The sequence below is a fragment of the Pteropus medius genome, unplaced genomic scaffold, assembly GCF_902729225.1.
Source record: "Pteropus medius unplaced genomic scaffold, Ma_sr-lr_union100, whole genome shotgun sequence".
NCBI lineage: Eukaryota > Metazoa > Chordata > Mammalia > Chiroptera > Pteropodidae > Pteropus > Pteropus medius.
In genome coordinates this window covers 1,150,723-1,178,171 of record NW_024349141.1, presented here as the reverse complement: position 1 = coordinate 1,178,171, position 27,449 = coordinate 1,150,723, and the positions used below count along the sequence as shown (strand labels likewise).

The following is a 27,449-nucleotide window of genomic DNA, read 5'->3' as shown; positions in this document are numbered from 1 at the left end:
CTTCACTAGCTGTGTAAGCATTTTCAAGTTCCTTAACCTCTCTGAGGCTTTGTTTCCATATCTGCAAATGCCTCAGAAGATTGTCCTGAGGATTCCTGAGTTAATGATGGATGAGCGCCAGTCCATAGCGGCATTCTATAAATACCTATTATTTTTCATCAGAGCACTTCCCCTGCCCAAGGTCATGCCACTTGGCATCAAGGACCTCAGTTCTCTTGCTGCAGTTCTCTGCTCTCTCGTGCCCCTTCCAGCCATGGAATTCTATAATTATATGTCTTGTACCAACCTGAATATTCAAATCCAGTCTTTTCTGACGAGATGACAGTTTCTTTCCCTCTTTATCCTTCCCTTTTCCACGTCCCCCAAAACACATGCACAAATAGACGTACAACGATGTTTTCTGGCAGTTTTGGTATGATGTAAGATCTAGCATTCTAATTTAAAAGTATTCAAGAACCCTGGACATTTCATTCTGTGCTTGTACTTACAAGTTAAAGCCTGTTTGAATCAGGTAAACATGTGAGTATGGTGGGAACTCACCTACATCTGTATTTCAGATAATCAGCTTTATAATATTGAGTACTGATAGAGAATTAGAAAATTACAGGTTTAAAAGCTTCACAAAAATCAATAAATCACTTTCTCCCCTCTTTCTATAGGAAGACAAGAGACAGTAGGGAATAAATTGCTACCTCTAATTGACAATAATCAGACTGAAAAGAACTCAGTGCCTCTGGTGGCAGTATTAAAAAAGAAAGAAAGTTTCTGTGAAATTACACTGATGATTTCTTTCACATACCAAGTGCTGTATATTTATTTGAATACTGCCTCTTTCGATTGCAAAATACATGTTGAAAATATTGTAGTGTGTCTATTGCAACCCAAACTAAGCACAAACAAATTACATGTGGTTAATTCACAGCAAGCTTTAATGATGTTCTAGAAAATTAATTCAGTCTTTACAGATTATAATTATATCTACAGAAATTTGCTATTCTCTTATTCTCCCCAAATCTAGGGTCATAATATAATCCTTGTGGAGTTTTGAGCATTAATAAGTTATCAATGGTTCTCAAACTTGGATGTACCAGGATAGCTCATTAAAATGCACATTCCTGGGCTGAACTTAGACCCATTTCAAATGTACAATGCACTGATTTCAGTAATTACTAAGTTGTGCAACCATCATCATAAATTAATTTTAGAACATTTTTATCTCCTCTAACAAGGTCCCTCATGTCCATTTTTATCCCCTGCCTCAGGAAACAAAACTCTACTTTCTGTTTCTGGAGATTTGCCTTTTCTGGATATTTCATATTAATGAAATCAAACAATATGTGGTCTCTTCTATGTGGCTTCTTTCACTAAGCATAATGTTTTTGAGGTTTAATAAATCAAAACATATATCAGTAGTTTAATTGCTGAATAGTATTTCCTTGTATGGATGTACCACATTTTGCCCATTTACCGGTTGATGCACATTATTTCTATTTTGGGGTATTATGCTGCTATAAACATTTGTGAGCAAGTCTTCGTGAGACATGTGTTTTCATTTCTTTGGGACAGATATCTAAGAGTGGAGTTGCTGGAACGCATAGTCATTTTATGTTTAACTTTTTGAGAAAACACTGAATTGTTTTCCAAAGTGAATGCACCGTTTTAAATTCTCACCCCCTAGAGATTTGGGACAATAGGACTGGGTGGTGCCAGGGATCTTTATATTGAACCAGCTTCCTGGGTAAATCTGATGAAGCTATATCAGAACCACTCCTTCGATTATGTGTATGAAAAACAAACATTTGAGTAGAAGTTATAGAGAAATGTATTGACATATCGAGCATTCTGCCACAATTCTGGCCCAAATGGGTTTTTTCTTAGGGTTATGAGATAAACTAAAAAGGCTCCACAACACCAACAGGCTCTCTACTGTGTAGCCAACAAGAGAGATGATGGGAAAGAATATTTACAACTCATCATGATATGATGCTAGATTGCTTCTCTTATAACTTCAGCACAGGTTGCCCAAATTATGAACTTTCTAAATTGCATAGGTCTTAACAAAATCCTTGATCAGTGCTTAAAGACAGGAAAAGTAATGCAAGATTAAATTTAGTAGATGGTTCTTAAGACTGCATTTCCCTGAAGAAAGCATGGTCTCCTGGAGATGGGGAATCACTTGCTGATTAGCTGACCTATGCTTAGCAAGCTGTTATTTTAGTAACTGCCCCTGGGGTGCAAGGAAGAAAACAAGCTGATTGTGATGCATCTAATCACCCATGTCCTGCTTGCTGTGCCAGGAAACTTTCAAGGGTTTAGAGCTTTTTACCTCCAAGGAGAAAGACAGCACGACATCTGACTTGGAGAGCTGGTTCTCACTCTCTTCGCCCATGTCGATGATGGAAGCGTTGTGGCTGCGTTTGAGTTTCTGAAGCTTGAACTCGCCACCTTTGGACACTGGCATGCTCTCTAGGTTGGCCATGAGCAGGTTAACAGATGACTTCAGCTCCTCAATGTACATGTTTTCCATTTCTTTGGAAACAAATTTAAAATTTGGTTCTTGTAAAAAAAAAAAACAAAAACATATATATATGTGTGTGTGTGTATATATATATATATAAGCAGAGGACTAAATAGAGACATAATTTACATGGAAAGTTTTCATCTGGTAGCCCAGAGTTATGATAACATCTCCCACTAGTGAACTTTGCCCAGATATTTGTGGTACTGTGCTAGAAAAATGTTCAGCCTAGTTGAGTAGACAGCTGCCTGCCTTCTAGTTATTTACAATCCCTAACAGGTAACAACCATATATAAACATATAGTAAGGAAGAGTCAAATGTTTTATTATAGTTCTATTTTTCTCTGGTTTTCTCCAGCATATTTGATTTGTGGAAAGGAAAATGGGGTCATATTTTTCAAATCTGGTTTTAGTTTGAAACAGTTTTTCTTTTTAGCAAAATGCTGTCAGTTGTTTTCATGTTATGGAGACAGAAAGACACCCTATTTCTGGATATCTATAGAGATTTTCTCACATGAATAATTCAAAATGAGATCATTTGAGATGTTTCAAACATAGCCCATGGCTATTTCTAAAAAGAATAGCTACTGTTTTTAAAAAAATTGAAAAAAATTTATAAGATAATGAAAAACGTGATTAAATTTTTTTAGAAAAGAAGATAAAGCCATTCAGTATCAGACCTGACCCGTTTTTTGTTTTTGTTTTGTTTTGTTTTGTTTTGTCTTTTTACTTCCTTGCATGTGAATTTGGTTGTAATGGCAATATGCTTTAGTTGTGTTCTTTGTTTCCTCATGCCTCTAAGTTGTCCAGGTACCTTAAATATACTTCAGATCAATCATCTTCTCAAATGATCATTTCCTACTTGAAACATGAACTTACTCTCCCCAGGCCAGCACCATAACTGATCAGGTGAGGGGTAAGCCAAATCGATTTGACTCTTGTCTACAAGTGACAGAAAAATCCAATTCAAACTAGCTTAAAAAATGAAAAGATGATGTGGTTCCATAGTGTAGTGGTTAGCACGTCTACTTTACACGCAGAGGTTCCTGGGTTCGCGCCCCAGTGGAGCCATGGTCTACGGTCTACAGCCATGCCACCCTGAATAAGCCCGATGTCTGATCTCAGAATCTAAGCAGGCTCGGGCCTGGTCAGTAGTTGGATGGGAGTACCTAGGAAGACTAGGTGCTGTAGGCTAAATAATAATTTAAAAAAGTGAAAAGAATTTATTGGCTTCAAAATGTCCTGGGGTAGATCCAGCTTCATGTAAGCCTGGAATCAGCACTCAGTGATATCATCACAGCTGAGTGAGTTTTGCCTCCAAATCTTGGTTTGGGTTCCTTTGGGTTCCTTTGGGTTCCTTTGGGTTGGCCCATGCTCAGTCTCGCTCCCCTTAATGTCATAAAAAAGTTACTATAGATCTCACAACATCACATCACACTATCTCAAGGAAGAGTGAATATCCCCTCTTGTAATGCCCATGGAAGGTAGAGAAACGTTTTTTTTCTGAGAATTCTCACCCAAAATCTGACTTATGTACATACCCTGAACCAATTTCGAAGACCAGTAACATGCTGTGCTGAATTGCTTAGGCACAAATCAAATATGTTGGAGAAAACTGGGGAAAAATAGAATTGTAATAAAACATTTGACTCTTCCTTACTATATGTTTATATATGTTTGGTACCTGTTAGGGATTGTAAATAATTAGAAGGCAGGCAGCTGTACTCAACTAGGCTGAACATTTTTCTAGCATAGTGCCACAATATCTGGGCAAAATTATGTCCTCCATTTCTGAGGCTGGGGGTAGAACTCTACCTAGATCACAACAAGAACATGAATTGGTTTGCCAGTTCTGGGTGGCAAAAAATAATATGCCTAGTACACAGGGACCTGACTCAAAATCAACCAGTTATTTTTATTAATAGGCCTGCAATCAACCAGATTTACTTTGTCAAGTAACTGAACTGAGAGATACTGAGACTGCAATCAGTGATGGAGCTGAAACAGTAAGACCATGTAGACTCACGGGTGGCTGCCATATTGGACTAGATGAAAGCAGTATAAGACCTTTGACAAAGAAGAGAGAGAAAGATGTAAAGAGCTAGACAGAGATGAAGGGAGGGAGGTAGGACAGACAGAAGAGAGAAGAAGGGAGAGAAGAAGGGCAGGAGGGAAGAGAAGCAGAGAAAATAAGCTATCTAGAGTCACAGGAAATGAGCTTTGACTTTTATTGATTTTCCCACAAAGCTTAGTTATTCCTTTAACGTTCCGGTTCCTTGAGATTCTCTAATTTTCCTTTCAATAATTCCCCCTACCCATTAGTTAGCTAGAAGGATATTTCTTTTTCGCCACCATAAAGCTTCAGTCATAGTGGATCCTCTTATGGAACTTGAAGATGCCTTTGTGCTATGCTAGTCTTCTTCTTACCCAGAGATTGTCATAAGTGTTTCAATTTCTTCTTGCGTCCCTAAGCAACTCTCAGCTATCTTGTCACCTTTTATATTTCAGCCTCAAAACTTAACTTCTCTAGATTGAGTCCCCTATTGTACTTTCTGGTAATTCTTAGCTCACCCTCTTAGTAACATTTATTATAATTAATTCATAAATTGTAAAATTTATTTGTTTAATATCTATCTTTACTGCTGGGCTATGAGGCAGGACCATACTTATCTTGATACCTGTTATGAATTCTTGATATCTAGAATAATGTTCGGCACATAGTAAATATTCAATACATATGAATTGAGTGAATGAGTGAATGGCTTGTCAAAAAGTGCATGTTAAATATCATGTTAAATGCAGCTAAAACTCATCTGTGAGTAGGAGGTAAAGAGTTGATAAATTAAGTTCTGGAAGAACACTGAAATTCTGCATTTTCATGTAAATGAGCATGGAGGTCTGAAATCTACTCAGCAGCCTTGGAGTACCGATTTCTTCTGGAATCTCTTGGTACAATCATTCCCTGCTTTATAGTTGGGCTCAACCCACTGTGTGGTGCTTTCTAAACATGCTGTGGGTGAATGTGAGGGGAGAAGCAGGGTGGATGCCTCTGAGATGAGATGATAAGCTGATGAGCTTGACAGGAGCTAATAATGATTTAATGCAATAGTCATGTTTCTCTAAAACTTATGCACAGTGGGCTTGATTTTTATCATTCTTGGATTCAATCAGAGCATAACTGTGAACCTCAAAAACTTGGGTACTTTTGATGAAAAAGGTCATGAGAATGTGAGGACTTGGCTGTTGGGCCATCATCACTTGGAAAACATTTACTGCCACCAATGCTGTGCCTGGTACAGTATTAGGTACAGGAGGATCATGATACAAGGATGTGGACTATTCTCTTGGAGCTTACAGCTACCGGGGAGAAAGATCTATAAGGGAACATCAAGGTAGATGTTGTACTGGAAGTCTATGAGATATGAACTCTTCCTGAGAAAATTAGGGTGGCTTTCCAGAGGAGGTGATCCTTACACCAATAATACAATGGATAAAGAAGAGTTTGCCACCAAACTGAGTTGGCTGAGACAGGGTCACTGCTATTTTCTCCTTTCCATGGAAAATATAACAGGTGGCCATGAATCCAAGAAGGTCTACATAACTGTATGTGGTCACAAGTCATTTTCCCATATCCTTTTGAACATGGTTTTACTTGAGAGTAAAGGGAAAAGTAAGGTAGATTAACTCATGTTACTGAATGGTCTCAAAGACACTGTTAAAGGCTGCCAAGGAGCAAAGGTTACATCCTAACAGCCTGTAGGCTGTTAGACTGACCTCTTTCCTCCTCATATTGGAGCCCAAACGTTATAACTACATGGGATTATTGGAGAGCCAGGTAAGTGGTATCTCTGATTTTTACTGACAGCTGCTGGCCTTGCAGTTGCCATGGAGATAGTGAGAAAAACTGTCCTGTCTCTACAGTAGTCCTTTCTTGTAAATCAGTCTTTAGAGACTTCGCCAACAAGTGCAGTCACTTTCATCACATTTATCTTCAGGAATTAGTCAAAGCCTTGTAACTCTACAGTCTTGAAGCTTTGAAAGAAGATCTGTGGTTACAAACAACACCACTCTGGCCCAGAGTTAGTGTTCAGCAAACTTTATGCAGTAGGATATTGGAAAAATCCAAAGAATGATCACTCCTTTCAGAGTTGGACAGTTCCTAACGACATCATAAAAAGAGACTCATAAAACTGAAGTCTGCAAGAAAAAAACAAGGCCATTTCTCTGTCCTGAATATGTAAGCCTTGAGAACGAATAGCATTCTGTCAATCTAAGCTGAGGTTCTTGAGAGGAGCTTTCAGTAGCAGACCCATTACAAACACATTTCAAAGCTGAAGTTGTGCCAAAATAAGGAAAATGTAGTCGTCCATCTTGATTGCTGCTTTCCCAAGCATAAAAGTAAATTAGCCTTGACAAAAGAATTGTATTTTCATACTGCTTTGTGAGAGACATAGCATACAAGTGGACAAAGTCTTCCAAAGAAAATATTTGCTGACCATTCATTTTTATTTTGGGCCAATACCATTCCTTAATTTGGATGTCTTCTCAAGGACAATTCCTACCAGGGTTGTTTATGCTTGGCCACAATGAGGGATTTTTGAAACATCTTGAAAAATAGCATTTAAAAGTGCTAACAGCTTCATCAGCCATTTGCTTTGCTTTTCTGTCTTTGCATTTTTACCCACAGAGGATGTAAAAGCTGACAAAGGTACCCCTCCTCAGATAGAGGATCTTTAGACTCCAAAGGCTCAACTGTCATCTACTGGTAGACAATCAGAAAGAAGGAGGTGCCAGAAGAAAACTTTCTAGGCACAGGAGCTCACCAACAGTGTTGCAGCTATTCAATCCAATCTCTCAAGTGCTTCCTGGGCTCTTATCATGTGTCAAGTAGTGTGGTTGTTACTAGGGATGAATGAGTCAGCAGATAGGTAATGGTTTGGGGAGGGCATAACAAAAAGCAACCAATAAGACACCTTGTAACAGAAGTAACAGAAGTATGTACAGGGTACATGAAGTAACAGAAGTATGTACAGGGTACAAAAAGTACCAAGGAACTTTATCCAGTCCACGTTAGTGAAAGAGACTCTACTTTGAATCCTGCGTCTGTCACTTATGGCTATGTGATTTTAGACATAATTTTAGTTTCCACATTTGAAATGGGGTAATAAACCTCATAGAGTTACTGTGAAGAGTAAGAGATAATAACAAACATTAATACTTTTGACCACTGATTATATGCATGTGTGTGTATGTGTAGGTATATTTATGTGTATACACATACACTCATATCCATATCCATATTCACATATCCATTTACCTATACACATATGCACATACACATATGCATATATATATATATATGTACGTACCCAACACTACTATCAGCAATACCAATACTAATGATGGTGACTGTAGTAAATAAAGATCATGATGCTAGTTGCCATTTACTGAGTGTTAACTGTGTGTTGAGCACTAGTCTAAATGGTTTATGTGTTTTACCTCATTTAATCTTTCCAACAACCGATTGAGGCTAGTGTTATTATTATTGTTTTTCTGGAGAAAAACAAGGCATAGAAGATAAATCAATAATTAGTAGAACTGCATTTGAAACCCAGAGCCCATGTTTTTAGCTACCATATTATAGTCCCCAAGTGGGAAAAGAATCAAGGTAAACTATATGAGGCCTCTTAGCATGGTACATCCTCTATGCATCACCTCATTTTATGGCATTCAGCAGAGGGCTGGTGATGGCTAGTTGTCCACATCAGTGGCTGTTCCACCAGTCGGTGTGAATGGTGGGCCTGGATAAAGTGTAAGGGATCATGAGGGAGGGCTGAGAATATTAAACAAGATAAAGAAAGTCTTAGTAGTAATTTGTCAAAATCAGCCTCATGGAAGTTAGAAGGCATTTGGGGCAAAGGTATTATATATAGTTTTCTGGACTGGCTTCTTTACTCAAACCTGTCTTTAATTGGTTTGGTTTTATTTCCTCGGATTTTATGAACTGGATGTACTTCCCTTCACTTGAATGAACTCCAGAGGACCACTCTGACAATTAGACTTTTCCTTGATCTCAGATTTCCCTGGGCCTTAGCTACCTGACAAAGGCCGAAATCAGGAAAATGCTCCCCACACACATTCTTTCAGGAAAAAAATGAACTAAACTCCTACTGTGTGCATGGGCACTGTAGTACTTTATAACACAGGGTGGGTGCCAGGTACAACAAAATTAATTTGTAAGCTGAGGGATAGTAGATTCCTCTAGTAGGAGAGAAATCTATTTTTATCTGACTTTTGGCAATGTATGAAGCAAAACTTTTCCATCAGGGAGATACTCAGATATTATTTCTCTCCTGGGGGCATATTCTCATCAATGTTTGCAACAGTATGATGATATGAGATGAAAATTTTGCTCAGCAGAGCATAGGGGTCTAAATGGCAACTTCTTATTTAAACAATACACCAATGGTGTTTCAGTTCCAGACCTCTGCCACTAATACTACAAAGTCTGTATTATTTGTCTTAACCAATTAGCTCAAGAATTTTGGAATTTTACCCTAAAACGTGGCCAAAAAAACTGACAAACATCGCAGCAGCACTAATGCCACAATCTGCCTGTTTAAGCTCCAATGTCAACTTCTGATCACACAATTTAAATAACTTAGACTTAATTCCTGGGTGAAATTTGGGGGCACTTTAATGTCAACATGAGAGGATTTGGGAAAATATTTGAACAGAGATTAAGAAGTCTTTTTTACCATATTAAAAAATATGTTTAGATTTCCTCATGGACCTTTAAGGCAGCGTGTCTGATGTTCACAGCGAGGACTTGCTCAGCCATCTCTGTCTGATGATTTGTGGGATATTGGTGTGATTGAATTGATTGATAGATTACGGTGTTAGAATTATGGGTAGAAGAAAGCCACCTCGTATGTGCCTCCTTTCTTTCCTAGGAAGAAAGGACAAACATATGCCTTTCATAAGTGTGCGATGATGAGAATGCTGCTGGCAGAACCATTAGGGGTCTTACATCCTCTTTTCCAGATTCCAAGGAAATCAAAGTAAAAAGGATTCAGAATTCTAGGAGCCAGTTCTGCCTGATGCTATTGCTTCATTCGGCCTTCTGGATAAACTAAAGAGAATACACAGCAAATTTTAGTGGAAGACAAAAAGCAGTTTCCTGGAAAGGCAACCATCAGGGAGAGAGGACCTGGGAGAAGTCCTGTCCTGGCATAACTTCTTGTCTGTCATCTGATGACTCAAAAGAAAGAGTATGAAACTTAGAATTAGAGCACTTAGCTTTCCACTTTCTAGCTGAGTGAACTTGTGCACAACACTCAAACTCTTTGATGTGCCTAAACTGGGAAGAATTACTGTAATTCCCAGGATTATTTGTCAGAGGTCTAAAGGAACTCTCCAGTCTATGTGAAATCGCATAGCCTGACACATTTAATAAAGAACTGATTAGCAGAGAGAGAAAGGTTAGGATGAGGTACGATGATGGCCTAGGTGAAGGGCATGTTGGAGCCTTGGATTAGGGTGAAGACGAAAATGAGGGCCTGTATTCGGGAAGGTATTTTGTAATGGTGGTAGGCATACTGGTTAAGACTGCAAATTCTGGTCATTGAGTGACCTTAGCTAAGTTTAACATCTCTAATATCTCTAATATCTCTACTTCAGCCTTCTCTATGAAATGGGATAATGATAGCTCTTTTTAAAATAAGGTTATTATAGGATTAATCAAATATAAAATGCTTAGAAGAGAGTATGGCACATAGTAAACACAATATAAGTGATAGTTATTAATTCGGGGCACATCTTGGGGAGTTTCTCAATTCAAAATAACCACCTCACCCACAACCTGACCTCTTGAGTGCCACCTTCACCCTCAGTGATACATTTCCAGAATCCTCCTGTTCAGGAGACCCTCACCCTCTTTCCACAGTGGATTAGTTGATTGCTCCAGGAGTTTGCCCTTGAACAAAATGGAGCCAATGACTCTTGAAATTGTGAACTTGAGTAAGAAAGAGGGAGAGTGAAGATAGGGAAAAAGATTTGAGAAAGAGGTTAATTGGCTAAATGATTCCCTATTTGGCCATACTGAAAACATGTAGAGCTGTTGAGCAGCCAAGTTTCCTATCTGAGAAGAAAAGAAAGCTGGTTTGCAGAGAAAGAAGAAATAATAAATGAGACACACAAAGTTAAGAAATGAGGGGAGTTCCGACCACTTGGAGGAAACTTGGCTGGTTTCAGTTCCTTCTTGGATCTCGGCTGCACCTTGCCCATGGGCTCTGTGAGACACTCTTTGAACCCTAGAATCAATCCCCTCTTTTACATAAGCTTCCTCAAGTTTTTGCCTCTAACTTGCAATCAAAATGTTCTATACATCTTTTAATTCAGAGAACAGAGTGAATTATGTATGATGAATGACATCTATATCCAGGAATTTCTGGTTATGATATTTACAGGAGCTGATGTTCAGCCATATGGGTTGAATTATACACCCTCACTAAAATTCACTGTGATGCTGGAAATAGAAAAATCAGGGCATGCTAAAAAAAGATAAGCATAGGTACTTTGTCTCAATATCTTGTTGTGAACTAGCCAGTATCTGAGATCTTAATATTTTATTTAATTTTTAGTAAATAAACTATTTTTTAGTTTTCCTCAATACTAGCCAGACTGGTTTAGGCAAAAAAAGAGAATTTATTTTTCATGGAATCCAACCAAATAGGGAAAAGTGGTGACACGGCTGAGGCTCAAGACTAAGTATATCCAGGGACTTGAACGTTCTAAAGATCTCAGGGCACTCTCTGTTTTTGTTTCTCTCTGTATGTTGGCTTCATTCTTTTATCTTCTTTTCCCTACATGGAAGAATTGAAAATGGCTTCAGACATCTTTCTACCACTAGAAGGCACAGCTATGTTGGCCTGTACTCCACAAGTCTCAGGGAAAGGATCCATTGCTTTAGTTACATCAGACATCCATTTCTGAACCAATCACTTGTGATCAGGGCAGTCTGAGAAATGTAATTGGTTCCATTTAGGTGAAGAGCTTACTTCTAGGACCAACTAGCTGTGGCAAGAAGCCACTGGCATGAATGAACATTGCAGTTTCTAGAAGAATGGGAGATGGTAGTGGGCAGACTCTCTTACAGAAATCCTCAATACCCTAAAAGTTTGGGGAACCTTCTATATATTTTGAAATTATTCTCCATTCTTTGTAAATAATGACCAAGATTCACTTTTGATTATTTCATTGTTGAAATTGATTATTTCATTGATTATTTCATTGTTGAAGAAAGTCTAGTTCTAAGTTGTTAATAATATCCTACTTGCTGTGAGAATATCTAATGGTATGGTCTGGGAGAGAGAGTTCTTTGATTTACTGTTCAGAGATGAGCAATTTGGCTCACTATAAAACAGTTTTTTATTCAGGGTCTTTTAAAAATTAACTTTGTGTGATAAACACACTATGCTTATTTTATTTTATTTTATTAATCAAATCAAAATTGTCACCCCAACAATTTTTAATAAAAAAAGAAAAAGGGAAAACTCACTTTGAAAAAAATTAAAGTTAGCCTATGCTAGTTTCTTAAATTACTATCTTAAGCTTCAAAGTAAACAAAACAACGAAAATAAAGGTGCCACGATCTCGTTTTAGAAGTGTGTGTATGTTTGTGTATGTGTGTGTGTGATTTTCTTTAAATGGGATGAATTCTTAGTTGGGGACGTAGTAGCTGCTTAAAGACAGGAAATGGATCAAATGACCTCCATTTTCTGGATAACTCATTGAGGAGATACTGAGTTTACAGAAGTAAATTCTAAAGCTTTATTGATGTTTACTCCCACATTAAGCAGGGTTTTCAAACATTAGAGCCTTTTATACTATCTTTAGCCAAATCTATAAATGCATACTATTTTTAACCACCAGACTGACTCCACTATAAACTTTAAAGGTGTCCAAAAACAAGATGCAAAAGATTTCATTAAAACTGCTTGAGCACAAATGAGAATTTTCATGCTGCTTGGAATGAATATCTCTTCTGTTTCTCTTCTAGTAGAATTTCTTTCCATGTATCCAAGTCCCGAGACACTTCTTTCCATAAAAAGAAAGGTTGAATGCCAAGCTCTACTCTCTGTCCATTCTCTCTTCCATCTCCCACAGCCCCTACCCCCACATGCATATGTGACCCATGGTTACCATAGGAACCAGTAGGATCTGGTTATTTAAAATCTGGTATTTTTTTCTTCATAGATTTTATCGTATTGATTATGATTTTTAAAGTATTGCATTAAAATATCATTTATTTTTATTACTATATTTTTGGCCCCTTACTTTTAAATTTTGAACCTGAGGTGAGTGCCTCACCTTTGTTTCAGCCCTGACATTTAGACAGACTTGAGTTAAAAGGCCAGTGCAGCCTCTTATCTAGTGCCTCAGCCTGGATTTCCCCATCTCTAAAACAAGAATGGTAACAGAAATGTCCTTTGTAGAGTGGTTTTGAAGATTGAATGAGACAATACATGCTAAGTAGTTAGTATAGTTGACAAAGAGTCAGCACTCAATTTATAGTACTAGCATTATACTGTTAATTATAACATAAATGTCAGCAACAGCAATAATGCTTATGCGAACAGTCATCAATAATAAGAGATAATTCCAGTCCTATAGAAATCTCATCTACTGGGAGACTCAGATATATAAACAAACAGTCATCATTCAATGAACTATTACAATAAAAATTTATATGTGGCATGAAAGAAGCACGAAAGTGGGGAGGACTAATTGTTAGATTCTTAGAGAAAGGATTTAAGTTAATTCTGACGACTGAGTCAGAGAGTTTGCTAAGTGGAGGAGAGAGAAAAGGTCATTTCAGGTTGAAATGAAAATGGATACAAAGGCACTGAGTTTCGAAAGGGGCTGCAAGACATTCTCTGTAGCTGGAATGGGAGTTCTGGCGGGAAAGTTGTGGAAGGTGAAGCTAATAAGGTAGGCCATGGTCTAGGGTTTAAGAGCCTTGAATATCATACTAAAGAAGTTAGATTTTGTTTTGAGGACAATGAGGGAGTCTGTTGAAAACTTTTGAGCCTCTGTTTTGAGATGTTGTTATATAAGTTTTAGAATGGCAATTGCACAAAGGTTGGACAGGAGAAGGGGAGGAACTGGAGCATAGGATATCCATTAGAAAGCTATTTTAAGATCCAGGAGTTGAAGATGAGGGTCTGAATCAAACTATTAGAAGTGGTGCTGGAAAGCAGCAAAGAGATCTGACTCACATTTAGGAGATGGAATCAAGGAACCGGGTGGTTGATTTAGTGTGGTGTTGTGGAGAGGAAGGAAAAAAGTGGGAATGACTAAGAGGTTTCATCCATAGTAACTGAATGGAGAGTAAGTGAAAAGGAGTAAATGTAGATATATGAACATGATGAGAGGAAGAAGATAGGAAGTCAGACTTTGAACACATTCAACTTGAAATGCTAGGGGCATATCCAAGTTGAAATGCTCAAGAGACAGTTGAAACATAAGTCTGGGACTCAGAAGAAAGGTGAGGCTGAAGTTTGGGTATTGACTGGAGTATAGGAAATATATGAGCTATTTCTCGGAGAATTATCCCCAGAAAGCAGGGCTAAGGTCCAATCAGGGTGATTGTCCTCATCTTCCCTTCTCTCTGCTTCTCAGTTTTATTTTTTCATGGCCTTTAATAATCTGTGTGCTTCCTATCTGGGACTTTGGCCTGGTCTCCCAGCAAATGTCCACAAAGTTCCCTTACCCTGGCTATTTGGTCTGCCATTTGGAGTCGTCCGTCCAGCTCTCGTCTGATCTGTGCTGCTTGCTCATCTGGATTGTCCAGCTGCACAAAAACATAAACATAAAGACTTTCAATTTGAGTCACAAAAGCCAATAAACTGATAACTTTCCATTTTACAACCCATCTCTGTGCCCTCACGAACATATTTCATTAAAAGTTAAGATTCCTGTAATGACAAATCGAGTTTGGATGAAATCCCAAGTTAAATTCTTTTAAGCAAAATATGATGTGGTAGGCAGTTGCCAGGGAAGATATTTAGATGAGCTTGTAGAAGAATCACTTCTGAACTGTTAGGCAGTAGTGCTTTTAATGAGGGCCTAATGTAGCACCTCTGTTTTGGTCCAATGAAGAAAGTGCTTACACAGCAGATATACAAGGAAGGAGATGGCAATATAACTGTTAACCATGGAAGATCAATCAATCATTACTTTCCTTCTCACAGAGCCCTGAGATCTTCTCAACCAGCCACTACACTCATTGGTATTAATATCTAAGCTGAAATCCTTCTCTTCCATGATTGTTAGAACTATTAGGACATAAGGATCAGAATATCCAAACATAAATAAATCTGGGAAATTCTCTACCATCTGTAGTTTCAGTTTTCCCATCTATAGAATGAAGGGGTTCGTTACGTACTCACCACTCTTTTCATATTTTCATATAAATCTATGCAACAGATTTGCAAACATTTCCGTAAAAGGCCATATAACTGTAATGTAGGCTTTGAGGGCCATAAGATAGATCTCTGTTTCAATGACTCAGCTATCTTAATGAAGTGTGAAAATGACCATAGACAATATGTAAATGAATGAACATAGCTGTGTTCCAATAAAACTTTATGTGCAACAACAGGTGGCAGGCCCTAGTTGCTGATCCCTATTCTATGGATTGAAGTCCTCTCTTTATTTCTAAGCAAGCCTAGTGTTATCCTTCAAACTGTAATTGAGTCTGCTTTGTTCAGTAATTTATGATTTATTTTAATCACAGAAAAGGCTAATAAGTAGGGAACAGCGGCATTCAAATAGGATGGGCTTTGTGCCTCTTTTCAGTACATATTAACTCTTAAGTACGTGAGTAAAGGAGAAAAAAAATAGTGTAGATGATAGAGGCTCTGTTCATCCCTCTGGTGACCAAATCAAAGTTGTGACGGAAACAAGGAGCAGCAGCAAGGAAACATTGCCTGGGATAAACAAGCCATACAATTAGGGAGAAATCCAAGAAAGCATCCTGCAACAGCAGAAGGTAGGATGGGGCAAGGGTGCAGGGTTGCCTGGTCCCGGGTGCCTGAGTGAGACAGAGGCTGTGGCAGTGGTAGACGTCTCTTAAAGGGGCTGCATCCGGGAGCGGATTTTCGTGGTGACAGACCTGCTCGCTCTGAGCACCAGTGCCGATTCGGCTGCGTGCAGGGGGCACCAGGGACTTACAGGGAGACATTGTCAGAGTGAGGGCCAAGACAAGACTGGCTCTGTATAGAAGTGCTGGCAGTATCTATTGTTCTCAGTTGAGCCCTCCCCGCAACCAGTGCACTGGACGCAGCACTGCCATAGCCCTGATGCATAGCTGTGATGTCATCAAACTGGATAACAAAGGTCACTCTGCCCAGAGGATTCCCTGAAACCACGCCTCCCCAAACTCATGGCCCTACCTAAGCCACATCCAGATGTATCCTCAGTGAGTCAGGTGCTCCTTGCTGAGACTCACACTGGAAGAGGCAGCTGGCTTTGGTTTCTGGTGTGGCCTTTTGAGGCAACTATAAGCACAGCATCTGTGGATTGCTTGCTGAATCTTGACAGATGGCCCCAGAGGGGTAGAGGCTTGGGCTAAATTTGGCCTGCATCTGAACCCCTTTCAGGACTATGCCACTGGACACTTACTTCACAAATTCATACTAATAAGACTGGGAAACTTAGGAATTTTTCTTAGTACATAGAAACAGACATGGAAAGACAGCCAAAATGGGAAGACAAAGATGCATAAACCATATGAGAGAACAGAACAGAGATCCAGATATAATGGAGTCAAGTAATCTAACAGATGCAGAGTTCAAAACACTGGTTATAAAGATGCTCAATGAATTTTTGTGAAGTGTAGAGAACTCAAACAAAGAAATAAAAAAGCATAAAAATGGAAATGGGAATTGTAAAAGAGAACCAGTCTGAAATGGAGAACACATTAGCTGAGATGAGAAGTATGTTAAATGGAATAAATGAAGGAATAAACAAAGTGAATAAAGAAGATCAAACGACTTATCTAGAGGATGGGAAATCCAAGGACATGCAACCAGAATGGCAAGGAAAAAGATACCAAGACTATAAAAATAATTTAAGGAGCATATGGGACACTATTAGGGTTTAAATATCCATCAAATTGGCATACCTGAAGAAAATCAAGATGTTGAACAGCCGTTGAAGAAATAATGATGAAAAACTTCCTTAAACTGGTGAAGGAAATGGCCATACAACTCAAGGAAGCTCAGAGAATCCCAAAAAACAGGGATCCAAGAGGCCCACACCAAGATACATCATAATTAAAATGCCAAAGGTTAAATACAAAGAAAGAATATTAAAAGCAGCAAGAGAAAAGCAGATAGTTACCTATAAGGGAGCACCCATAAGACTGGCAGCTGATTTCTCAAAAGAAATAGTGCAGGACAGAAGGGTTTGGCAGAAAATATTTGACAGGATGAAGACCCAGAATCTAAGAATACTTTATCCAGCAAAGCTATCATTTAGAGTTGAAGAACCGATAAAGAGCTTCCCAGACAAAAATAAGCTAAAGGAATTTATCGCCACCAAGCCAATATTACAAGAAAGGTTGAAGGGTCTTCTTTAAGAAGAAAAAACATGTATCAAAAACAGGAATAAAGAATGGTAACAACTACATTCCTATCAATAAGTACCTTAAGTGGAAAAGAATTGAGTGCTCCAACCAAAAGATAGAGTGGCTGAAAGGATAAGAAAACAAGACTCCTACATATGAAAAGGAAGGAGATGGAAAAAGATATTGTTTTGATGGACCTAGAAAGTATTTAAATCAGACAGAGAAGGATAAACACTATATGATTTCACTTATATGCGGAATCTAAGGAATAAAAACAAACTAATCAGAAACAGACTACTCACAAATATAGTGGACAAATTGGTGATGGATAAAAGGGAAGAGGATCTGGGGGGCTGTGAGAATGGGATGAAGGGTTAAAGAAGTACAAATTAGTAGTTGATGGATGGTCATGGGGATGGGGAGCACAGCATAGGAATGCAGTTAGCATTAATATGTTGGCTGGGTGGAGGGTCAAGGGAGGGAGGGAGCAATTGGGGGGATCATTTTACAAACTATATAGATTTCTAACCAATGTACTGTATACATGAAACTAATTTTTTAAAAAAAATATGACTTTTTAAGTTCTTTTCTTTTAAAAGCCGCTGTTATTCAGCAATTTAAGAATGATGAAATTTTTATTCAGAAATTTGAAAACAAAAACCAAGTTTCATGCTTAAAAAAAATCTCAATTACACTATAAAATGGTATAGAAAATAAGTTAATTTAATATGATATAAGCAAGAACACTAGAAAATTTATTGCCATACTTTTAAAGCATCAAGACTAGTCTTCGGTTAGTTTTACAAAATGCATAGAAATCTATCTGGCTTTATACTATGCTTTTTTTTTTTATTTATCACCTTGTTCAATTCAGGAGTCAGTTTCTCTTCTTTCCACAGTTTTGAGGAGTGAGACTATTTCTTAGATCATAAAGACTAGACTGCAACCTTTGGCCATATTGCCTAAGGTACATTTCCCAAAGGGTGTCCTGCTGAACAATAATCTTATTTGATTTTGCAGAAGAAAGGGTTCCAGGAAGGCTCCAGAAGAATGGTTGGATAAGTTTGGGAAGTGCTGTACTGAAACACACCAAGTCTCCGAGAAGTTCTGCATTAAGGATATCTGTTAGACTTCAAATATATATATATTTTATATATATATATATATATACACACACACACACACATACACACATATATATGAGTGTGTGTATATATATATAATGTCCAGAGTTGGAAATCCTATTCTAAAACCACCTGAAAACAGTCACAGCACTGGCCAGTGGTCCATCCATCACCACTTGCCAATAGGCGCATGTGGGAAACATCGTATCCTCAGTGTTGTTTTTAAGTTCCAACAAGATGTTTTTATTTGATTCCTTTGGAAGTCCAAGACTTCAGATCCAGCTGCAAACCCACTGGACACACTCAGAAATGTCAGTTCAAAATACATATACAAAGGAATTACTTCACTGAGAAGCAACAGAATCATTTGATTAGGGACTTTATTCACAACTTTAGTTGGGAATTCTGTCAGAAGATATGATGCTCACATAAGGTAAAACTGAAAAGGGAAAACTCTAATAGAACCATCTCCAAGTTTCTCAAATGCCTCTAAGTTTCAAAGAGGCATTTGAGTTCTCTCACTGGCCTCATTGAATGCAACCAGAACCAGCAAAGAATGCTGACAGTGAAGATGACCAGGCTAGCATACACTAAGTTTCATTTATTTATTCATTGGTTCATTCATATATTCATTCATTTATCAAATTTCTACAGATATCTTGATATCCCGACACTGGAATACAAAAAGGAACAAGACAGACCCAGTCCTTGTCTCCATGAAGCTTAAATCTAGCAAGTACAGGTATGGTTATTGAACAATTTGGGCACAAAAGAGAAGAGATTAGTATATATTGATGTCTATGGTAAGCCTGGGTACCCCATGACCTGTGTTATAGCCTTTTCTAAAGGATCCCAAGAAACAGATGTTAATGTGCACTCTCCCAGGAAAAGGACTCTGGGGTCAGGAGTTGCTGTTCCCTCCTGAAATTGTAATACATATTAACATACTAAAGATTCTGAGATATTCTAAAGTAAATAAGCCTATTTAACTGCATTTAGTTTTGTCTTTTACACAATTATGTCACTGAAAACATTCCACAGAACAGTCTGGGAAATTCCACATGTGAAACAACTTTATGAAGTACATGCCATTATTATTCCATTTTATTGATGGGAAACCTGAGTCTCAGTCAGGTTCAGGAAAGTGCCTTAGATGCTGTGGCTAGGAGAGTGTGCCAGCCATTTGAAATGCAGTCTGCCCTTCTCAAATTAAAGCTCTTTTGCTCTGTGTCATCTTGGCTTTCTTCTTAAATGCCCAATTCAGTTTTCTAACTGGTCCTGACAATTAAATAACTCAGTGCCCTCACTTTGTTCCTTGTATACGTGGATTGATTTCACAGAGAGAGCCTCCACTGATGGGCAAAGAAATATCTATCCTTTGTCACCTGTTACGATTGGATGATTTTTTTTTTTTTCTGGGGAGGCCGTAGCAGTGCCAGAGCCCTCCCTAAGAAATAATAGCAATGGGTGTGTCCTTAACCTGGCTCTGCCACTTAGTAGCTGTGTTACTTTGGATAAGCTACTTAACCTCTCTGTGCTTCATCTGAATGATCAGGATAACAACTCTAGCTAAGGTTGTCATGAGGATTCACTGAGACAATGGCTATAAAGTGGTTGGCCCAGTGCTTGGCATGCAGTAGACCCTAGAAAATGGTGGCTGACTTTAGTGTTATTAGGGTAGCCCACGCTGACTGTATTTCTGACATGGACCACAACAGGGCATTAAAAATTCAGACGAGAATGCGCCAGATGGGATGGCATCTCTCTCTGATATGGATGTGTGGTCTTGGTCTATCATCTGTGCCCAGAAAGGAAGATGATCAGCGGCTCGCATTTCTTGACGAATTTCCCTGGCTTCTCAGTGTCTCCCACTTTCTCTAGGGTCATGTCCCTTTGCTCCATTAGACTTTAATTAGCAGGAATGAGCGAAAAGCGCACACTGCTGCCTGATAGCTAATGATCTGAAGGGAGGATAAAAATGGAATTGCAACCACAGCTCCCTAAAATAGCCTAGCGTGATAGAGAAGGCCATCCTCAATCGAGGAGCTTGACAGCTCCACTGTATGAAATCCAAAAATATAAAGTGAAATCAAGTAATTACCTTTTCAAGTGCTGCAAAGAAAAAGCCAGAGAATGAGCTTCCATGGAAACGACATTCTGTTTACTGCACTGGTCTTTTCCACTGAGGCAAGGAAAGATCAGCTGGCAAACCAGGCCAAGGGCAAAACTTTCCCACTGACAGCTCATTAGGGTTAAAATATGGACATGTGCATTAAGGCTTTTTACCTAATTAGACAAATAATCTTCCTACTAGCAGAGGTCAAGCAGGGGCAGTGTGATTGTTTTGATTTGCCAGGCAAGCAAAGAGAACTCTTTCCCTAGGCTTTTCTTTTGCAGTGATGGAGAACTGAGCTCAGCACTGCCTAAGTGCAGAAGGTATTACCTAAGCGATCAGTTCAAGCCCATCCGGAGGCTTGGGACTCTCTCCAGCTCACAACTGTGTACCTTCAATCAATGCAGAGATAAAAACTCAGACCAGCAGTGCTGCCGGGCTGATCTGTACCTGAAAGAACACTGCATGGCAGGGGACACAGGCCTGGGAGGCCGGCAAAGAGGAATTTGTACCCAGTTATTTCATTCTCTTGTTGTATGACCTTGTCAAGTCCCTTAAAGTCGCTGAGCTTCGGTTCTCTCAGTTGCAAAGTGGGCATCTTTTTATCCTACATGGCTATTGAGAGGACTAAATGAGACAATGTGTGGCATGCTTCAAGGGAAATAAGGCCAACTTGAGTTCAAATTTTGGCTTTGCAATTTCTTTGCTCAAAGGAAACAAGTCACTAAAACTTTCTAAGCCTCCATTTCCTCGTCTGTAAAACTGGGATAAGATACCTACCTCAGCATGTTGTTAGGAGGCTTAAGAGAGATAATATGCATGCAAAGCAACTAGCATGGTGCTGTTGGTAGTTAGTAGGGCCTGTAGTTTAGCAGTTAGTTTCCAGAATTATCCCTATTTTAGGAGGGGCATTGATCAGATGTTAACTCCCTTCCCGGCGTTAGTGATTTATGAAAGAAACCAGACGCGGAAGGGTGAGACCTAGGGTGAACATAAGGTTCTGGTCCTCAATTTGCTGTTAGCTGGAGAATCTTTGGCCAAAGTCATGACCTATCTTTCACAATTCATCCATCTGACAGATGAAAAATGCTAAGCTACTATGTTCCAGGAGTCTCTATAAAGCCCAGATGAGCATTTCTGAAAGTTATATTCTGGAGAACATTTGTCCTGCAGATCCTTGATGAAATATATACTTTTGTGGCCAAATAAAGTCTGCTCTCTCTGTCCCCTTCCTGGAAAGCCACAAGACACATTAGTGAGAAAGCCAAGGCAGCCCCGTATGGCCCCACATTTCCCAAATTTATCTGACCATAATACATTTGAACACCCTAACAACATACTAGATATACTCTCTCTGTGTACTTCACTTTTCTCATGTCCAGAGACAAAATTTTATTTTTGGTGGGGGAGGAAGGAGAGAGAAAGCCTCCCCACTATGCAAATGAGTCTATATCTTGGCAAAAAAGTACCCACATGCAAATGCCTTGTTTGACCTTTAGGTGATGTAGAAGTCATTACAGGACCCAGGCTTGGAGCCTCCTCATTAACCTCCTCATTAACCTCAAAGCCGTGAACAATTGGCCTGACAATGTGGCTGGGGGACATCCCTGAGCACCAGCTTTCTCTGGGGAAGCCCGAATTCTCTGGTGCTCACATGTTACAATAATATAGAAGTGATACCAGCTCTGAACTCTTCCAGAGTCATCATTATTATAGATGAGAGTAAGCCTTCAGTCAAACAAAGAGAAAACGTGATTCAAATATGCAGAAAATTTAAACAGAAACAGGCAAATCACTTTATGTGAATAATTGTTCTGCTTTCTAGAAAATTCTGTGGTACTCAGCCTCAGAGCAAATAGACGCACTTCAGCTTTAGGACTAAAGTGAAAATGACCCAGAACTGTATCTGGAAGAAGCTTTAGAGATGATGCCGAAATCTCAGGCTGGAGTATAGGCCCTGCTGAGCTCTGTGGCCTGTGGGGCATCCCATCCCCTACTCAGGATACTCCACTGGGTGCCTCGCTTTAGAAGGGTTGGCTTCCTCATGCTGCCAGGTCTTCGCACATGCTGTTCCTCACACCCAGAGCAATCTCTCTCGTGTTTCCCTTGACTGGTAACTGCTTCCTGTCCTTCATCCTTTAGCTTTGCAGCAAACTCTCCTCTGACTCCTCCAAACTCGATGACTTTCTCCTGTTACAAGCTCTCCAGGTACTATACACCTTTTCTTTATTAGCATTTGTCACAATTGTAATTTTACATGTACTCATGTGATTATTTGATATTCACCTTCTAGCTGCCAGCTCCACCAGGGCAGCGATGGGCGTGGCTTTGCGCGCTTCTGCATCCCTGGAACCTTGCCTGGTGCCAAATACATAGCAGTCTCTGATGATTTCCTGACTGACTAAAGACTGAGTTAATTACTGTGACTCAAAGAGGGAAAGTGACCTGCTCACAGTCACACAATAATCAGTGAGAGCTGGAACCAAATTTCTAATCTGCTACCTTCTAGTTTGCTGTCTTGCAGCTTAGTGATTGGGTCCTGGGAAGTGCCAATCTCTGCAGAAATAGGGGGAAACTGAACTTTGCTGGCCCAAAAGAAGTCACATTCCTGATAAAGCATCCTTAATTCTGGGCTTTGGGGGACTGAGGCAGGTGTGCCATAAGCAGCTGTAGTGCAAGCTACCTGCTGACCTGGGTTTAGTTCAATCTGTTTCCTCTGCATTTCCCAGCCTGGCCCTTCAGTTTTCTGGGATTAGTGTCTGAGAAGCAGGCTGCCAAGAGTTATTGTGGAGGAGGGTGGAGGCGCCTCCCTGTAAAACACTCCGATCAGTTGGCTTTGCCCCATCTTTTCTTCAAATCCTCATATTTTTTATCCTTCTTCAGAGACAAACAGCTCCAGCAAATGCTACTTTCTTGGTGCACTGCAGTCTGGCAAGTTACAGCCGGGACAGTGGCAGTTCTCAACCAGGGGATGTGGCTGCCCAAGCTTCTGTCTAAAGAACGTGCTGGGGTTGGGAGGGTGGCTACATTACTGCATTCGATGCCTGGCTGCCACTTCCAAATTCATTTCCTCCCCTCTCTTACAGCCTGTCTCTTCTTTGCCCATCTTTAATGTGGAGGTTATGGAGTATGGTTGGCAGGGGCCCCCTCTCTACTGTGCAGGTTCAAATCCTTGCTTTTCTACTTTAAAGCTGAGTGATGTTGAGCAAGTTATTAGATCTTTCTGAGCCTTAGCTTTTAATTTCTTAACTCCCTTAACTCTAAGATGGGAACAATAAGACAATACATACATTATAGGATTGTTAAGAGGTTAAACGCGATAGTACGTGTATGACACTTAGCAGAGGACCTGGCATGCTGTTAACATTCAGTAAATCTTAGCAGCCATTAGCAGTTGGCATTCTGCAGCCCACATACTTCTTTCTCCCTTACTCAAATTTGGATTCTAACAACACTAAAAGTGGCAGAACAGATTTTCCCCACTTTCAGGTAAGAAACCAAGCTTCAAAACATTAAGTATTTTCCCAGTATTTCCAGAGATAGTTGGCCCTGCACCAAGGGGATAACCTTTAGAATAAAGAGCAGGGATTTTAGAATCAGAAAAGCTTAAAATCAAATCCTACCTCTTTCATATGCTCACAGTGTGAACAGGGTGAGGGTGCTCAACCTCCCTGAGCATTTGTCCTGATAGCTATAAAATAATACCCTCAGAAGACTATCGTAACAATGATAATAATAGACATTTTTGCACTGTAGGGGCTCAACATATTGTGGGTTTATGATTACTTCTATTATTATTATTGGGAGCAAATCTGATTAAGTCTGCATACTTGCCTCCTACCTGAGTCTTTACTAGGGCTCTGTTCCAGGGTTATTTGTAGTAAAAATGTGGAGCTTGGTGTCCCAGTCACACTCAATTATCTTCAGTTTTTATAAAAATCCCTCAAAGAGATACTATCTCATTTGTGGAAGAGGTAAAATGAGATCATTTGTGTCTTTCTTTACCATGTCTTAATTTCTTGTCAAGAGAAGACCTTGAGTAGGTCAAGGTTTCCAAACTAAAGTACATACTACTCTTTGATTGCAAAATGCAGGGTTTAGCTACCAGAATTTGCCAGCCAATAAGGACAACTTTTGCATTTGAGTCACTGATTTTATGTCTTTGCTCGCTTCTGGAAATGCAGTAAACATAACACAAGAGCTCCAAATGCAGTAATTCCCTGAACGAAGAGCAAATAAATACATAAAAATATCCCAAACAGAAAACACATCCATTCCTTTAAGATCCTGTAGTGCTCAATCAGTCTTTCCCCATTCCTACCCCACTCATAGAGTGATTTCCTCTCTCCTTTACACCATTTTAAGTCTGACATATCATGCAAGAAACACTTCCTTCAGGGAAACCTTCCTTATTTATTTTAGCCATGTATTAACTTGCTAGCCAGTCCGGTATCTGAATTTTCAATGTATCACATGTATTTATTATATTTTCCTTCTCTGCCAGAATAGCTCTGTAGGGCATAGTGGTCAGGGAGCCAGGAAGTGAAAACAGATCTGGGCTCAAATCTGTCATTTACCAGATCTGTGACACTGGCCAATATACTGAACTCTGTCTGTGGCTTCATCTGCAAAGTGGGAATCCTAATAGCAACAATGCCAAGAGCCGAGGCTTGTTATAAGGATGAAAGAAGGTAGTACTCATAAAGCATTTAGCATGATGCCTTGAAGATGATGCAGGTCCACAAAGCCAAGACTATAATTTAGTACTATTGAGGCCAGAGTCTTTGATTTTTATTCAGCATGCAGGACCAGCTGTGTTTTTTAAGGGTTGTCTTGATGATTTTCATAGCTGGGGCTGAGAGATGGTCCAATTCGCCTGTACTATCCTGATGATACAGAGAATTGAAGCCATTCAAAGAAAGAAGTGGGCATTGTCTTTCTGGGTGGGAGTGTGGCAACCAAAGCCCAGGATATGGACTAAAAAGATGGTTTTGTGAAGAGAGGATGCTGGGGACTGGGTTGATTTATCCCCTTTTAACTGTGTAGTCACTCCTTATATATCTTTTGAATCCATCTATTCTGTTCATCTACTTCCCTGGGCCAGACTGCCATTGTCTCTTTCCCGAACCACTGACGTGTTTACCTGCATCCTATCTGATATAGCAGTTCTCAATCCTGGCTGCAAATTAGAATCTTCTGGGGGAGGTGACAGGCAATCCTGATATCCAACTAAATCAGACATTTGGGTTGGGGCCCAGGCATACGTATTCTTTTTTTTCTTTTTCTTTTTTCAACTGTCCGGGAGATTCCAGTGTACAGCAAAGAATGAGCATCTCTACCAAAAGTTAGTGGTTCTCAAACTATGGTGCATGTAAGAATTAACTAGAGAACTTTTTAGAACACAGTTATGGACTTCAGCCTTTAAGAATTTTGATTCAGTAGGTCTGAGAAGAGACCCATGAATTTGCCCTTCTAATAAGCTCCTGGGTGATGCCGATGCTGTGAATCATACTTGAGAGCAAGAACTGAATCCATGCTCAGCACTGCATTTGCTGATATCACTTTCTTGCTTAAGACCCTTCGATAATGTTCCATTTCCTTTGGCAATAAGAGTCCTAGATCCTTATCAAAGCTTAGGGAGATGTTGCCATCTGGCTCCTGCACAGCTTTCCAGCCTTATCTGCCACTACTCTGTCTTGCCCTCCAGGCTCAGGCCACTGGTGCTTCCTGTAGGTTCTCAAATGTGACATATTCTTTCATAGCCCTAGGCTGATGCACATGTTCTGCTCTCCTCTGCCATTTTTGTCTAGCTAGCATTTACTCATTAACCCAACTTTCAGCTTCAATATTGCTTTCTTAGGAGCCTTCTTGGCCCCAGCAAAGGTCACATTCTCTAGGTCCTCATAACATTCTGACTCTCCTCTTTTATCGCTCCCATCACATTTGCATTATTTGCTCCAGGACATGTTCTCTGTAAGACTATAAATATCTGGAGTACAGGGACCTCTTCTTTTTTTTTCACTATAAAATCTCCAGTAACTGATGCATGGTAAGTGAGCAAGAATATTTGCAAAATTAAATTTGAGATGAAGATAATAATATCTGCTTGGCAGGGTTGTTTTGATGAGTTAATAAGTTTGTCCAAGCAGTTAGTGTGGTGTCTGATACTTGATAGGTGTTCAAATCATGAGCTAAATAGAAATCTGAATGCGAATGGCTTAAACTTAATAAATCTTTGTGGAATGTATAAGAGAAATTGAGTGTTTAAGTGCCCAAGGAACAGAGAGTAATTGACTAAAGTGGTATGAATAATAGAGCTTCAGTTTCTTCATCTGGAAACTGGAAGTATTAATACTCGATTCACCATTTAAAAACTACTCATTAAACCTTGCTTTGTATCAGGCATTGTACTATGAGCTGTGAGAGCAGGATAAGCACAGAACGTGCCTGCTATTCGCTTATGGGCCACGTAAGAGCTAACATATTTTGAATATTGAGTATTTACTATACCTGGCATCATACCAAGTGTTTCATTCATTATTTTGTTTAATCTTTGAGGTAGGTATTACTATTACAATCAATACTAAAGTAGGGAGGAGGCAAGAGAATTAAAATGTTAATCAAGCCAAAATTGGAGACTGCAATGTGCTCATCAGCCCTGCAGCCAGGCCAGGAGGACATCTTCAGAACAAAGGAATATTTCTGCTGGATTACTAACAACCCATTTCCCTACACCTGTGCAGGGGAAACAGGAACTATTCCCTCTGGCTATAACGATGGGGAACCTATGGATTAAAGGCTGGAAACTGCCACAGGCCTTCCACTCTACATATTCTTACCTTTTCACCCTACATACCCTTCCCCCTTCCTCACTGTATGTCTATATCAAAGGAAATGGGAAAACAAAATTTTTAAAACAATAACTCACAGGAACTAAAGAATGATATATAAACTAAATTCCCCTAACACTCAGGGTCCTCTCAGTGCCTTTACCTGTCTCTCTCAATGTCCCTGTCCTTATTTTCTGCTCGCCATGTTATAATTGGGGCTCAGCCTTAGGAT

At 39.4% G+C, this 27,449-nt stretch overlaps 1 protein-coding gene across 1 annotated transcript in view; it reads right to left on the bottom strand.

The window, feature by feature from the left end:
* CADPS (calcium dependent secretion activator) overlaps nt 1-27,449 on the bottom strand; it is a 445,139-nt gene that overhangs the window by 233,289 nt on the left and 184,401 nt on the right. Inside the window, 2 exon segments of the mRNA XM_039880531.1 lie at nt 2,327-2,556; nt 14,279-14,372. Coding sequence (XP_039736465.1) covers nt 2,327-2,556; nt 14,279-14,372 — 324 coding nt within the window.